This window comes from Papaver somniferum, chromosome 2 (assembly GCF_003573695.1).
Source record: "Papaver somniferum cultivar HN1 chromosome 2, ASM357369v1, whole genome shotgun sequence".
In the NCBI taxonomy this organism is placed as follows: Eukaryota; Viridiplantae; Streptophyta; class Magnoliopsida; order Ranunculales; family Papaveraceae; genus Papaver; species Papaver somniferum.
In genome coordinates this window covers 93163093-93179629 of record NC_039359.1, presented here as the reverse complement: position 1 = coordinate 93179629, position 16537 = coordinate 93163093, and the positions used below count along the sequence as shown (strand labels likewise).

At 35.1% G+C, this 16537-nt stretch overlaps 1 protein-coding gene across 1 annotated transcript; it reads left to right on the top strand.

Annotated features, from left to right (window-relative positions):
- Positions 1–518: 518 nt before the first annotated feature.
- On the top strand, positions 519–3980 carry LOC113348426 (protein transport protein sft2-like). Its single transcript, XM_026592189.1, has 4 exons — positions 519–1002; positions 2853–3111; positions 3212–3316; positions 3563–3980. Exons 1-4 carry the CDS (start codon positions 794–796, stop codon positions 3671–3673), a joined length of 684 nt encoding a protein of 227 aa, XP_026447974.1. The 5' UTR covers positions 519–793; the 3' UTR covers positions 3674–3980.
- The last annotated feature ends 12557 nt before the right edge of the window (positions 3981–16537 follow it).

The window sequence follows — 16537 nt, the reverse complement described above, 5'->3', positions numbered from 1 at the left end:
TTGTCTGGCTGTCCTTACAACTCATTGTCCTGTGTTGTGCTTATACAAAGTTATTGTCTGTGTCACTTTTATCTATTCCAATACTTGTTTGTTTAATGGTTTTCAACGTTTCTCATAATGAAACATTTCTTGGTGTTTTTGCATAACTCATAAACCATTTCTTGGTGTTGTGTTTAATAAGAGTAAATTCCATAGAGTTTGACATCTTTTCATGAAAATAACGTGCTTTTATCAAACACAATAACTTACATTGCCGAGGAAAAGAAGAGTCGCCAGTTGATCGAAAATCTATTTTCATGAAATTGTAAAAAAAGCGTGGTCTAAAATATGTTTTAAAACTTAATTTCAAAGATTCCCATGAAAAGTCTTTCCTTGTCTCCCTCCGGAACTGATTCCATGGAATCGTTGGTTCCTTTCTCTATTATCAAACACAATAACTTACATTGCCGAGGAAAAGAAGAGTCGCCAGTTGAGGATCTAGTTTCAGCGGAAAGTCGAACCACCTTCAGCGTTAGCCCAACTCCAGTAGTCCAGTACCATAATCTACTGCACTAGGCGGTCGTCAGGCACCATATTCTGGACACCCAATAAATGGTTCTAAACTGTTAGGATAGAACAGTACAATTATTCTCTCTTTGTTTGGTCACTAAATCAAAAGTTCCAAAACTCGTAAGTGAAACCATAACAGATTTCTTAGACCGATTGGAAACCAGATAAACTTTTTTCCGATCTTAAATTCAGATAAGCTCATTAATCTGGGGGCTTCTCCAGTAATCAATCGCTCCACAGAATTATGGAAACAGCACAATCTTGGTTCACCGGAGGTCCAAGTAGCAGCAGCAAGGATCCGCAGCAGAAATCCTCTTCATTACTCGCAGATTGGAATTCCTATGCAGCTTCTCAAGCTACTGAAGAAACCGGAGGAGGATCTTCAAGTTTAGGGTTTGATCTTGAAGCTGCTGTGAGAACTGCCAATGATAAAGTCTCTGGTACATTTGACGTGTAAGTTTCTTCATCTCTAGACTCCTCCTTCTTTAATTTCATGATGAATTGGGGTTTTTAAATCGAATTTGGATCTTGAGATCATTTTTTAACCTAAGCCTGTGAAATTACATTGGGATTTCTTAGTTTAGATTCGTCTTGTAAAATGCAAATTAAAGAAGTCTAGGGTTGTTCTTTGGTAATCCATCAAATTATGCAGTGATGCCACTGTTAAGTAATGGTGTTACTTTTGAGGTGATAGACGTTAGATCGTAGTCATATCGATTGGCATAAGAGGCAAGAAGACTGTGATCATTTAGACACCTCTTTCAGAACATACAAACTTGTAAACCCCTTTCTTCGCATATACATTGCTGTCTATACTACATTTGATAACTTAAAAAATGGTCATTGCAAACTTACGCAATTTCGTTATGCCAACAGCCATGGATACCAAGAACTGTCTAGATTCTAGAAATAAGAGTAGGTGGACCTTACTGTTCGTTTGAAATTCTTTGTACATTGTTTAGTCATATATTTGTGTTCTTGCCTCTGTGGAATGATAAGCTAGGAAAAATTTCTTAGTTTGGTGGGACATTCTTGTTTTAGATTTAGTGATGCAAATTCATGATTACATTGGATACAATGTTTTTGGGTTTCTTGAAATGCTTGATTTCTTGTTTTTTAACCCCGAAGTATTCAGAAACTAGATATCTATGGCGTATAATGGTGTGTCAATACATCGGTGTTTATAGGGGATGGTTTGTTTATGGACTAAAGATTAGTTATAAATTGTTGATTTTGCGCCTTGCCTGAAACGTCTCTTGGATTATAGATATCCTTAAATGAATATGCTTTTTAAGTTATACTAGAAAAGTAGTATGGAAGGTTAAAATGTCTTGTTCTAAAAGATATGTATCGGGACTATAATATGGACTCATAAACTGTTCTATATCTTCTCAATCTTATTGGTTGTTCCAAAGAAAAGCTAATTCTATACGAGATAATTATGGATAATGAATGGAGTAGTTAGAGTAAGTCTACCATGTAGGAAAATGATATTATTTTTAGCAATGGAAATGAATTAATGAATGAAACCCCAGACAGAAAATTGTTTTCCTTAAGCTCAACCGTTAAAGTGATTCCTTCCTGGGCAAGTAATAAAGCAATTCCTATTATCTATCTGCTTAGTAGGACCTCAAGAGTCCTTATTAATATTACAATATGAATGACAGTTAACAGGGTACTTCCTTAGGCTTAGAGATTACTTAATAGAAAAAGTCTCGCGTGAAGGTGAATACGGGGTTTGAAGGATCATGGAAGTACCACAAAGTTCTGGCTTTTGGCCTTTGTCATTTCCTTTCCAATCCCAATGGTTGTGCATATTACAAAAGTCTTGTTAGACAGGGGTAAAACATTTCTGAGAATTTTATAGTTCATTGTGAAATTATTTTACCTCTCAGCTGTATAGTGTGAAGCATCATTTCGAAGAGCTGCTTTAGGAAAATGTATGATTTATATAGTTCCTGAGTTGGGAGTTCTGAAGCTTGCAATAGTTATAAGTTCCGAGGCTTGCAATGTGTGAGGTGTAACGTGCTTTATCCTGTCGCTATACGAGCGAGTGATACATGTTTCGAATGCTGTGATTTCTCGCATTTTTTTCATTTTCTTTACTAGTTTATATGGTATTTTACTCTTTTGGCGTTACTCTGATTATGGCACTTGGTCGCTTTTTGTATGGAAAGAGCAGTTAGGTAAAAGTTAATTCTTTGAAGGATCTACAGAGTACTGACAATTTCTGTGAGTTTGGTTCTTCTCTCCATGCGTCCATGTTAGCGTGCCTAAAATTTTCTTGTTTAATAATCTTGCAGGGTTTCAAGAGGAGTCTCTGGGAGCTTCAGTTCTGCTACCAGCAGCGTTCCTTCAGGGAAATCTCTCATGTACTTTGGGCTGCTCTTGGCTGCTGGAGTTTTCTTTGTTTTTATAGCCTTCACGATGTTCCTTCCAGTAATGGTGTTGATGCCTCAAAAATTTGCTATCTGCTTTACCCTTGGCTGTATTTTCATCATAGGATCATTTTTCGCACTTAAAGGTCCAAAGAATCAGCTTGCGCACATGTCATCGAAAGAGGTATCCAATCTAACTAAGAAGTTAGATCCCACTAATGTTTTAACTTGATTTTACTTTACTGAAACTTCTATTTCTGTCTTTGTTTCGTATTTTTATGCAGAGACTTCCTTTTACCTTGGGATTCATTGCAACTATGGTTGGTACCATTTATGTGTCCATGGTGCTTCATAGTTACATTTTGTCTGTGCTCTTCTCTGTTCTACAGGTATCCAACCCCTTCTCTTTCCATCTCAAATTCTTTTCTCTCTTCTTTGTTCTGTATCATTCTTTGGCATGAAGAAAAGAAGCACCTGATCAATTTCTGGTGTTATTCTTTTCCTTTGGTATCTGCAGTTGCATTTGAAGTATTCAAAGAAATCTTCGTGTTTATCACCATAAGATCACATTTGTCATCTTTTATTAAAGTGGAAAATTGGGTATTGATACTGATTCTTGTTTGGTCTTTGATTAGGTCCTTGCACTTTCATATTACACGATTTCATACTTCCCAGGAGGATCGGCTGGAATGAGATTTCTTTCTTCAACTCTTACCTCTTCAGTGCTGAAATGTTTCGGCAGGTGACATCATATCACTGTCAAACCAACTACTCAGCTACTTGAGTTACCTTTTTGTAACGATCAAAATGTATACACTCTGATAATCAGCTACTAGATTAATTTTTTACGGTACTTCTGTGTGGCTCTTGTATTAAATGATTAGAAGTTTGAAGAACAAGGCTGTGAATGGGCACTCTTGCTCTGGAATTAGCGGTTGAAGCAGGGGAGTCCATTCCCAGTTTTTGTTTTCAAAATTTGAGTTTGATGATTCAAGGGTTCAATTGAGTATTTGATGATTTAAAAGGTTGTTTCCATGTTGCTATTTTCCAGTAGTTCTCTGATTCTATCCAGCTGAAGATTTGATGTTTTTGTAAATTTCTGGTTCTTATGAGCAGGTAACACTGATATGAACTCAGTATTACTTCTTGAACATATAGTGTTGTATACAGTTCACTTGTTTGGTGCTCGAGTCTTCCACATTGGCTTATGATTAGTTGTACAAGTAAATACGAGTCTTAGTAAGAAGCCTTTCTTATATTTGTATGGATATAAGTCCAAGCACTATGGTCGGGCGTTTCAGTTGGCTATAGCTCAAATGTAGCCAAGCTACTATGTTTAGGGACATCATAGAGTTTCTGTGTACTGTTTTTTAGATCTGAGAAATCCCTAAAATTTAGGTGTGTTAAATAAAAGAATTGGATACGGAAAAAGCTTCTGTGACCCATCTCTTAGCTTAAAAGAGAAACATATTTACTCCTCCCTTTAACGAACCCAAGCGAAATCACCAATTAAAGCCAAGTGATGCACCATAATATTCGGATTTCGCTGACAAGCTACCATAGTGCTTGGCCAGAGTTAACAACTGATGCCAGTGATTTCTTGGCCTTGCTTATAGTTAGTTCCTCTGAGCATCCACAGCCATGAATGGTAAAATGTTATGATATAATGGTAAAATGCTTATATATCCTTCACAGTAGTTTTTACAATGGGAAAAATGGTATAATACCTATGGCGAAGTTTAAAACATTGTTCATATAACATGGGCAGTTTAAGGCTGTCAAAGTTCAAATCTCGAAGATCAACTCGAATGGACACATCAAACAGGCAGATTTGATGATTATTCACCTATAGTGGGATTAGCAAACCATCAAAACGGATGAGCAAACCCTCAAATAAAAGGTTTTGTACATCGCGTCTCCGAATGAGTTTATCGAATCAATCTGAGACGACCGGTTTATTTGAGACAATCGACACATACAGAGCCGAGCCTCGTCTCAACTGAAACTGATTGTCGTTCCACCTTGAGCCGGTCGGTTCCTATTGCCCCGACAACGGCGAGGAACATCCAACAACTAGTAATCCACTCACTATAAATTCATTTGATTTCAACTTCAACTCACACCTTTCCACCTTCTACGTATAGAAAAATATTATAATTCATCTTCAATCTCACCTTTCAATACCCAAAAAAATTTATAGTTTCACTTCAGTCAAACATTCCACACCCACATTATAATTTCACTGCATTATCTTTAAAACAAGTTTTTATAGAAAATGGCAAGTCAAGCAGATACACAAAATATTGCACCACAAAGAGTTCGCGATGCGAAGTTCAGTCTGGATGAAGATAAAGCTATCTGCAGAGCTTATGTAGCATTGACGCTTGATCCAATCAATGGGGTTCAACAGCCATATGCAACGCTTTGGGGAAATATTTTTACACAATTCTGTCAGGAAACCGAGAATCCAAAAGACCGTGATGCTACCGGATTGTCACATCGCTTTGGTGCAATCAATAAAGATATGAACAGTTGGGTTTCTTTAATGATGCAGATGAAACAAAAAAGGGGAAGTGGTGATACTGATGTCGTCTGGTAAGTTGCATAATGTTTAATTGATTTACAAATCCTTTATCAATTTGAAGCAAAATACTAATTTATATGTTGTTTAAACTGCAACAACGAAAAACAAGAGAGGAATGAAAAAAAACCAGAACTTCTAGTTTTAAGCATGAAGCATGCTTTCACATCCTCAGAGAGCTCAACGGATACAACCCTGATTTGTTGGATGGATATGCTGTGCCAAAGGAATCCCCTTACGAGAATCATGGATCCCAACATGGTGGTCAATCCCAGCATGGTGAATCCCAACATGGTAGTCAATCCTAGCATGGTGGATCCCAACATGCTTCTCCAAGTTCTCCTTATTCTTCACCAGAAACAAACTCACACCCTCACCCCCAATACTGGTGCATCAGTACATGGCAATTCTAATTTAATATTAATGGAACGACTAATGTATGAGATGTAGTCGCTGTGAAAAAAACCAAAAATATCAGAAAGGAAGCTCAAGATGCTGCACAATCATCAACATCAGGTTCATCAGAGTTCAACCTTCAAGGTTATTTTGCAAAACAAGAAAAGAATGATATTGATAAACTATTCATACGTAATAAAATGGCTTCATAAATGAAGAAAGGTCGTAAGGAAGTTGAAAAGAATATTTTTAATGCACACATGCGAGGAATTATGGGAATGTATACTTCCGGGATGAATCGGACACAACTTCGTCTCTGGAAAGATGAAAGCACAGAAGGCCAAGCAACGACCACCAACAACTAACGTGTATTCTTCTGAGGAAGAAGACAACGAAGAAGACAACCATGAGGAGGATATCGATAATGCCATAACACTGGTTTAGTTTTTTAAAATTCATGGTTGTTTAAGTTGGTATATGTAATCCTTTTAGTTTTAGTTTCAATTTAATCCTAATTTGCAACTTAAAGTATCAGAGTACAAAAATCAAACAACTGAAATCAAAGTACACAAATCAAATTACACTAAAAAACACTAAATTCTATGAGGGTTTCTTCTTCCAAAATCATCCCACAAGTGAGCAGTGAGATCTTCCCTTAGTCTTAAATGTAAACCTCTTTTTTGAATTCTCTCTTCCACCATTCTGTAATATTTTGTAGGGATACCCTATGCGGGTTGAACGTCTTTTCTCAAATCTTTATCTGGATAATGAACCCATGTTTTATCCCGTCGAGTTTCCTCGATTACCATATTATGAAAAATGATGCAGGTGAGCATAATCCTGTTTATTTCTATTTGTTTATACGAACGATATAGTCCAAAAATTATTTGGAACTTTCTCTTCAAAATTCCAAATGATCGTTCCACATCCTTCCTGCACGCCATCTATCTTTTGTTAAATAACCGTTTAGCAGAACATATTCCCATTTGTAGGTATGTCATTGTAAGCTTGAACTAAAGTTGACCACTCAGGATAAATTCGGTCCGCCAGAAAATACCCCACGTTATAGTGATTGTCGTTGATGGTGAAATTGGCAGCTGGAGCGTTTCCATACTTCAATTCTACAAACAACGGTGATTTGTGCAAGATATTCATGTCGTTGTTGCAACCCGGAAGTCCTAAAAAAGCATGCCATATCCAACAATCATAAGAATCCGCCGCTTCCAAAACCACGGTGGTTTTATGTAGTGTACCTTATATTTACCTTGAAGCATACGGAAATCCATGCCACACCCAATGCATGGAATCAAGGATACCTAACATTCCAGGAAAGCCTTTGGCCCGATTCTCATTTACTGGACGATTGGCATCATCTTGCGTGGGTTGCCGTAAATAACATAGACCAAAATGGTTGAATATAGTTCCGCAAAAACATTATGAGATTATCATGCGCAGTAGTTTTGGCCGTTTGAACGTACTCATCACAAGCATCGGCAGGAATCCCATAACCAAGAATCCTAAGGGATGCGGTAACCTTTTGTCCAGGACTATGTTCTCGTATATTTTGTGCATCAAATTGATAGTTAAATTTAGGTTTTACCCGAAAATGCTCTCCAATAACCCGCAAGACCAAGTGCTGTGGCGTTCGGTAGCGACGTTCAAAATTCTCATCAGAGTAGACACTTATATTAAGAAAATAATAACGTACAGTTTGTTGGTGACCTTCTTCTTGAAATCTCCACATATATATTATTCTCAATACATCTCCTGGTTCTGGATCTCATGGAACTTGCCCGGTGTATAATTATAGAATTGCGTTAATTCTGGATCTCTCATCGTCTGAATCTGCATCCATTTGATCCAGCTGCTGCATAAACGCTTCTTGTTGATGGAAAAAAAATTCCGCTAATAATTGAATTTCTTCATTATCTATTTCAGTATCCATGATGAATGAAACTAATGAAAACAAGAGAGATATAAACAATTGGGAGATTTTTTTGTACAACAGACAATGAAATGTATTCGATTGTGTTTATCATTGGTGGATTGAGTGTGTTTATATAAGTTGTAGAATTAAACATAGTCGTTGGGGGCGTATGGAATAATAGACGTTGTCGATCCATACAAGACCGAACGGTTGACAATTGGACGAGTGTTGTCTCTACTTGAGACGAGCCTCGGACCAGGTTGAGCCGACCATCCTAATATGGTACGCTCGGCTTATTATGTCTCGATAAATAATCTTCCCACTGCACAAAACTCAGTTTGCCCGTTCACCTGGCACCACAAACAACCTTATTTGCATAGTCCCATTGGACTTTCTCTAAGATCTAGTTCAAAAAAAAGGGAACTTTAGAAAAATCGTTAGATACAAGGAGTTTAGTGGACCCAATGGTTTTTTTCAAGAACTGCCGAGGTTTCAAAACACGCATAATTTAGGAAACCAACACAATGGAATTTCCATCACCGCCTGATCTGTAGACGGGGTTTGATATTACGCACGCGCTTTTTTCTCTTATGAGGTTAAATTTAGCAATTTCTCGTACATTCAAAAAGTTCTAAGAAAGGAAATCCCATTTTCTTTGCTTAACCTTTTATCTATAAAAAAATCATCCTAATTTGTTTCCTTCATTTTTGATCTAGATTTATTCTATTTTGGATCCCAGATTTAAGATATATTGAGCAAATCTTAGAAATATTAATCGATTGTTTAGTTTCCAACGAGAAAATTACATTTTCTTACAATGTATAAGGATTTAGTTTGCTTACTTTCAATAAATGTTATCAATGGCTATTTCATGCCATATGTTGTTTCATTACGCTTTTAAAACGATTTCTCATAACCCTTGCACTTTTCTAATGAAGTTTGAGGATATAATCAATACATGGATTTGTTACAACAGTTTTTCTCTTCAAATATTGTATCAATAGTCTTATCTATCCATAAGAACAGAGAAAAAGATATGTTATCTTAGACTAAATCCTATATTGTTGGTCACATGGAATGTTTTTCTGAATCATTCAGTAAAATTTTCCGAATTCCAGAGAAATGTATTAATTTTTCATTTTATTTTTGATTGGTAAAAGAATTTGGTGCTAGTGGGTTTCAAACTCAAGCTAGATCACTGATACCATCATCAAATAACTTTGCCACCTTATTACAGTGAAACCGGCGTTGCCAAATCAAGAGACAGATTAGATGCCTGATTAATTTTTCCTAGGCCTGTCCCCGATATATAAGAGGTAACCGCAACTTACATCTATATGGGCCGCACACATAGACTTCCAAGGCTTTACAACACATCCCATCTTTTTTCCTCGTATTTTTCCGTACTATATTTTGTATTTTCATTTTTTTTTGAAGAATTAAATTTATTAATTTTATAGAATGTGGATCAAATACATCAGAGATAAAAAAACATGAAAAAACACATACATTAAGTATTACAAAAGCAAGAATTTTGTAATACAATTAAGGTATCAAAAACATGATTTTCATATAAGAAACTGATAATATTGAGAGGATGGCATATTTGAATTCTGATTCTTCCATTTGAAATTTTCTTCTTCTTCTTCTTTGATAAGATTGAAATCTCCCATAAAGGGAGAGAAATATACACAATACTGATACATCATCATCACGATTAATACCGGTAGCCATTGATCTTCATATAAGTGCAACCCACGCCATGCCGGAATAAATCGTCTTTAATGATCCATTTGAAATGATTGTAGAAAGCGATATAAAGGCCCTTCAGGCTATGATAAATCACCCTGAGAGTGCATACAAAATAGAAATGGCAATAACTCACCATAGCAAATGAAACTAACAGAAAGAAAACACTGTAAAGTGGATTGTTATAATGCAATTCCATTTTATTTAACCTAAAATTATATATATTGTGATTTTTATTGAAAATGAGAAACACTAATTATACAAACCCAAATCTACTTATTAAATCTGATATCTCATACTAAATTCAAGCAAATTCAGGTTTGGAGAAAAAAATGGAAGAAGAGAAGTTTTTGGATAATTGTTTGAAAAATATGATTATGCAGAGAGGAAAGAGAATAAAAAATAGTATCATTTTTTTCTACTCAAATGCACGCTTAATTTAGGGAAAAATATATACGCGTGAACATACACGGGAATATCTTCCCTCTTTGATTTACGCGTTATTAAGGAAAAGTACACAGGCGAATAATTTATTTTCCGGAGTGCACGTGCGACAAGTCGCTTAGGTGTCAGCAACCTATTGGTTTAACATGTCCATAACACACTGTAATTAGCTTTTCAAATTGTGCACCTTAGAGCTTCTCTAATGGAATGTAGCTCTGATGATGGATTTTACTGTTAGTAATTACATTTTTTTTTTGATTTTTTTTTTCCGTCTATAATTCTGAAAATGATCGTACTCTTACCTCTAGTTCCTTTGATTTGTTTTAGGTCAAATGATGATTACAGCGATGACACTAGTGAAAGTATATGAGAAGCTATTTGGAGCGGATTTTGCTAAAACGATTTCTAGCGAAATTACTTCCAGTGTAAGGAATTTTTTCTAATTTGAATTGTTGTTATTGTTGTTTTCTCTGATGAGATGTGGGATTGGTGCATGTACTCTTCACTGCAATGCAAATTACTAACTGCGAATTTTACCTACCTTTTTTTGGAGTATGTGTGAAAATTTAACCAGCCTAGTAAAATTGTTGTTCTTAACTTGGGAAATTTATGTATCTAAGAGGCACTTATATAAGAGTCACGACTTAACTACCGTATTATACGACTATGAGTTATCGTGCTATCTTGTTTAGGTGGAATTAATCTATAATATTTTTCTTCTTTTTCATCTCGACTATCATTTATTTCTAGAAAATTTCCTCTGAGCTTATTATATTTTTACTTTTTAAAAGGGAAATTAAGTTCTAATCCTTGTAATCAGAGCCGATCCCGAGTCTAGAAGGGCCCTGCGCGAAATTGATCATAAGGCCTCTAAGGTCTTTTTTTTTTCCTGATAACCTTGATGAAACGGTAAAGAAAGATTAAATAACTTGGTTAATATTCACTTAAAAGAAGAACAAAAATGCAATAAAAACTCAAAAGATTTAGTGATTATTGCAATGAAGATTTAATAAATTTTCCCTTATAGCGTATGACCCATATGTAGAATTTAAATCGTGAATTGTAACTCAATTTTTCATTTTCAAAATCGAAATATATTAAATTAGTTTCTCTCACTATGTGGATTCTTCGTAATATTAAGAAAGTGTTGTAAGATTGATATCTTTTAATGTGTTTTTGAACTGGTGAAGTTTCAAATGTCCCGGTATATTAAGATAGTGCAGTAGTTATGATACACAAAATGCGTGGATTCTTCGTAATATTAATAAAGTGTTGTAAGATTGATATTTGTTAATGTGTTTTTGAACTAATGAAGTTTCAAATGTCCTAGTATATTAAGATAGTGTAGTATTTATGATACACAAAATATTGGTAAAAATTAGAAATTTAACATTTTAGAAAAATATCGATTTTATACAGATGGATGAAATAATGAAAAGAATAAAATAAAATGAAATTAGGATATTGATTGATAATTCTGTCCAGAATAAGTCATTATAATATATACAAAGTAGACCAGGAACAACTGGACGGAAGCTCCAAAGATCGTAGATGTCATAGACTCGAAATTTTCTCTGGTAACATATTTTTGGGGAAAAAATAAACAAGAGAAATGGATTGGGCACAAATGGTGTATGCTTAGCTATGAAAGGGCCCTTCCCAGAGCCGAGCCTTGTGCGGTCGTACACTCTGCACCCCCTTAGGACCGGCTCTACTGTACAACTGTACATAAACCATGATGGTCTTCTGAAGAGGATGAAGCTTTATACAATGCTCATAATAAGCATGGTTTCAAAATTCAAAAATGGAGGGCGATGTTAAATGATCCAGTTTTTTGGCCCATATTTTCTGGTAGGACCAGCGCGGACTTAAGCAAGTACTGGAACATTATCTTGAAACGTCAAATTGTGAAAAGAATCATTGGACTGTTGAATGTCCTTACAATGATATTGCCCACCCTGCATGTTTCAGAGATAAGACATTTACATCTCGTAGGTGCACTCCCAAGTCAGGAGCCGAGGTTCTAAGAGACTCCTCAATTCTAAGAGGTGATGCGCATATGGTGTGTTAAACTTGTGGAAAGAATAACTGGACTGCTGAATGTCCTTACAAGGATATTTCCATCCCTGTGTGTGTCAGAGATAATCCTTTTACAGCTCGTAGGTGCACTCCCAAGTCAGGAGCCATGGGTTGAAGCAACAGAGTTATTTTCCTCCATCTATCCGGTCACCTTTTCGGATGGAAACTTCAGCTTTTTCCGATAAGATTTGAAATTATAATTAAAGGTTTTAAAGTTTTAGGATATAATAGTACTACATTTTAAAATCAGAACTCAAAATTCAATTGTGAAACCATAATTCATAATTCTCTACCTGTTAGGAAGAAGCTTGGGCAATTTTTACATGATATGGACATGTCGTGCCAATGTGAAATAACATTTATTGGCTTGAAAGATAGTAAAGATTGGTGAAAAACTTGATAATTCATTTTCTTAGTCGTACACTAAGATTATGTTTCGGAAAAAGATATGTCCAAGGATGAGAACTCTAAATTTGTTAAGAAATCTAGATACTGAATTAGAGGGTCATTCAGCGTTTGTTAACTCCATCTTGAGAACTCTAAATCTTGCCTGGGATCTCCCATTATGTGTACATTTAATAGATTATGGTACAAAATTAGACATGGTCAAGGATGGGATTTTTATCTCGATCTTGAGAATGCTAGATACCCAATTGGGTAATAATTTTGCATTTATTAGCTTAATCTTGAAAACGCTAAATTTCGCCTCGGGTCTCTTATTCTTCCGCAAATGTCTATTCTAAACCTAAAGAGTACTTCAGTTAGAACTCATAGCCAATTCTTGGAATGTTGTATCCTGAGAGTTTTGGGAATGTTGAAACCTCTACTAGAAAATGTTGGTATACTTCCCGACGTAATCGAGAAATGTATTTTAATTTCATTGGAGCTAAAAATTGCTTGATTTTGGGGGAAAGAGTTATATATATGTTTTAATGTGCAGTGTGGTTGAGAGCGCGAAAGCAATTATAAATATGTAAAAATAGGTAAATAGTTTTGCCGGTGATTCTAGCAAATTACAAGGACTATATGGGTTGGTGCAGCCATTTTAGAAGGTGGCCGATGTAGACGCATGAACATTATCATAATCTTCGGCCTTGGAGATGTCAGACTTGCGGTATATACTAAATCTTGAATACAATTTATACCATGTTTTGCCATCCATTTAAGATACCTTATGAACATGTTTTTCCATCCATCTGATTTTGTAGGTGAAGAGAGCATAATTTGAAAGATGGGTTTTATTTGCTTCAATTCATCTAATTTGATTTGTTTCCATTGGTGGTAATATTTTCTTACATTGCTCCATGATTACTGTTTTTTATTTTTAGTCAAAGGCAATATAGACGTTAAGATGTTTGTAAAAATAAATAAAGTTTTCTGATAAATTTCCTGCTAAAGAATCTAAGGTTGTTTACTGTTTAGTGTTTTTGTTTTTCATTTGTTTGTTGTTACTTGTGTATCTTTGTTTCCTATAATTCATGTTATTTCTAAAAAGTGGTTTATAAAAAAAAACACTTTTGGGATTTATTCTTTTGTGTTCTGATTTGGTTTTTGATATGTTGCTTTCTTTTAGTTAAGGTTCAGTTTTTGTGAGCGTACTTGCAGTTTTAGGTTCAGGTTCAGTTTTTTAATTAAATCAAAGGATGGATGGAATTAATATGGATGGTGATGGTCATGTTGTATTCTGTCCTAAGAAAAACTTTTAATGGTTAATTGAGCATGAGATAGTTATATGAGTTACTGGGTGGTTAAACATAAATTAGGATAAAAAAATTGCGCAACTTTACTTCTCATGGGGATATTACCATGGCTTATGGGTTCTCTTGGGTGTTCAGTGAATTCGGTGGGACTATTTTTGTTGTAAGGTACATCTCTCATATTAAAATGGAATATCAATTTCCTCTATATTGGGATAAGGTCCTGGAAACGTTTGCATCGACACTAATCCCGATGAAGAATCAACAATGTAAATAGGGATGCTACTAGGAGCAGACATATAATAGGTGTGGTGATGGACTAATCAAGTTTTCTAGGCTAGGACTTGATGGCCTGAAAAAGATTCTAGTTGATATTGGAAGTAAGCTCTTTCCTTAATCAATTTCAATTCCAAAGCTCATATATATATATATATATATATATATATATATATATATATATATGTATATATATATATATATATATTAATTACCTCATTTTGTTTTTCTGTTTTTGTCATCCTACCAGCCTGCCCTATTAGAAAATCAGCAGTTTTATCATTGTATAAACCTTTGTCGTATGTTTATGATGAGCACATTTCCTATTTACGTTACAGTTTTAGGGAATCAATAATATTCAGTGTCTATGTAAGCATTTTGGACCGCCATTATTTTGTTTTTGGATCACCAGTTTCCCTTACCGAGGAATTCTTTCTGAATTCCCTCATATCTCAAGCTCTATATCTTTCAAAGAATATCATCATCAGGTACGTACACTACCTTGAGTAGATCCCATTCATTAATAGATGTCCTGCCATGTTGTAGTTAGACTTTACTGAAGAGAAATTCGCTTCCTTTATTTTGGTACAATTATCTATTTCAACAGAGACAATATACTTGCTCATTAAAACATAGTAAATTTCATTTCATTTAATCAACTTATTGTTGGAAATTGGGTTCTAGATTAATCACTCCAAGGCATGAAAATTCGCTTTCTTTTAAGTATGTTTTCCCCGACTGATCACAAGGGTTGAATTGAAGACACACTCTCAGGATACGATGGAGTTGTTTGTTACAAGATGTGATTTCTTGTACAAGACATAATCACTCTTATGTTACTGATGATGCTTGGAACTAATGAAGAGAAAAGATAGAAAACTTGATGTCTTCATTGGCAGCAAAACCGAAGTTCTTATAGAGAGATGATGTCCCTTCATGGCGTCTGTCGATCTCTAACAGACATTAATTTGAAACGTAACATCTTTTGGTCTATTGAACTCTAACAGACATTAATTTGAAACTTAACATCTCTTGGTGGTGTCTGTTGGTCTCCAACAAACATTATGATTAAAATTCAAACCGAATGGACATGTAAATTATGATCACGTCTCTTGGACGTAACTGAATACTACTCTTATGAAGGAAAAGTAATCTATATTCAATAAACATGTCTATTCCACAACATAGTTCATCGAATTTCACTCAAATATGACTCTTGTTTTTCCCCAAACGGACACCTGAGCATAAGGTTATGCTCATTCAAAGTTTGATACAGATTTATGGTGTTTTGTTTTAAGAAAATATCCAACATTGTGAAGAAGTGACTCGCAGAATCACTTATTGTAGAAATCACCTATATGAGTAAGAAAGTCAGGCCGCTTTCTATGAGATTAAACCATCTCTAAAGTATTCATGAAATTGGGATATTACGCAAAGCCATAAATGCGTAGAAACAAAGAATTACACTCTTCCTATGGGAATTGATATGTGTAATTACTCTGGTTCAGTCGTATAGGGTCCTTGATTCAAGACATCCGTTCTCCACATCGCCTTGATTGAACTTTGAGTGGTTTACACCAAGTGAAAGTTCAAAGCCAGAAGCTACTTTCATTTATGTATTAATTTCTACAATGATGCTTAGTCTAATCTATTGTGTATTTAATCGTATGCATGAACTACGGTTGCTTAATACCGAAAGGGTACGTAGGCAGTCACTCTAATGATGCAGCCTGTTTTGTTTTCTATGTTCTTTATGTTTTCATGTTTTTTCAGAAAATGGTGGGGAATGTTGGAGATTTTCTTAAAACAAAAAACCATAAATCTGTATCAAACTTTGAATGGGCATAACCTTATGCTCAGGTGTCCGTTTGGGGGAAAAGAAGAGTCAGTTTTGAGTGAAATTCGATGAATTGTGTTGTGGTATAGACATGTCTATTGAATATAGATTACTTTCATTTCAGAAGAGCAGTATTCAGTTCATGCAAGAGACATAATCATAATGGACATGTCCATTCAATTTGAATTTCAATCATGATGTTTGTTGGAAATCAACAGACACCACCAGGAGATGTTACCTTTCAAATTAATGTATGTTAGAGATCAACAGACGCCATGAAGGGACATAATCTCTCTATAAGAACTTATGTTTTGCTGCCAATGAAGACATCAAGTTTTTTATCTTTTTTCTTTTGTTCCAAGCATTATCAGTAATATAAGAGTGATTCTGGTTTGTACAAGAAATCACATCTTGTAACAAACAACTCCATGGTATCCCGAGAGTGTGTCTTCAATTCAACCCTTGTGATCAGTTGGGGGAAAACATACTTAAAAGAAAGCGAATTTTCTTGACTTGGAGTGATTAATCTAGAACCCAATTTCCAACACTTATTATTGTTATATTGTTATTTATAGATTCCATTTCATTATTGAGTCTACATTCGTACCGCATAAAAGGTAAAGG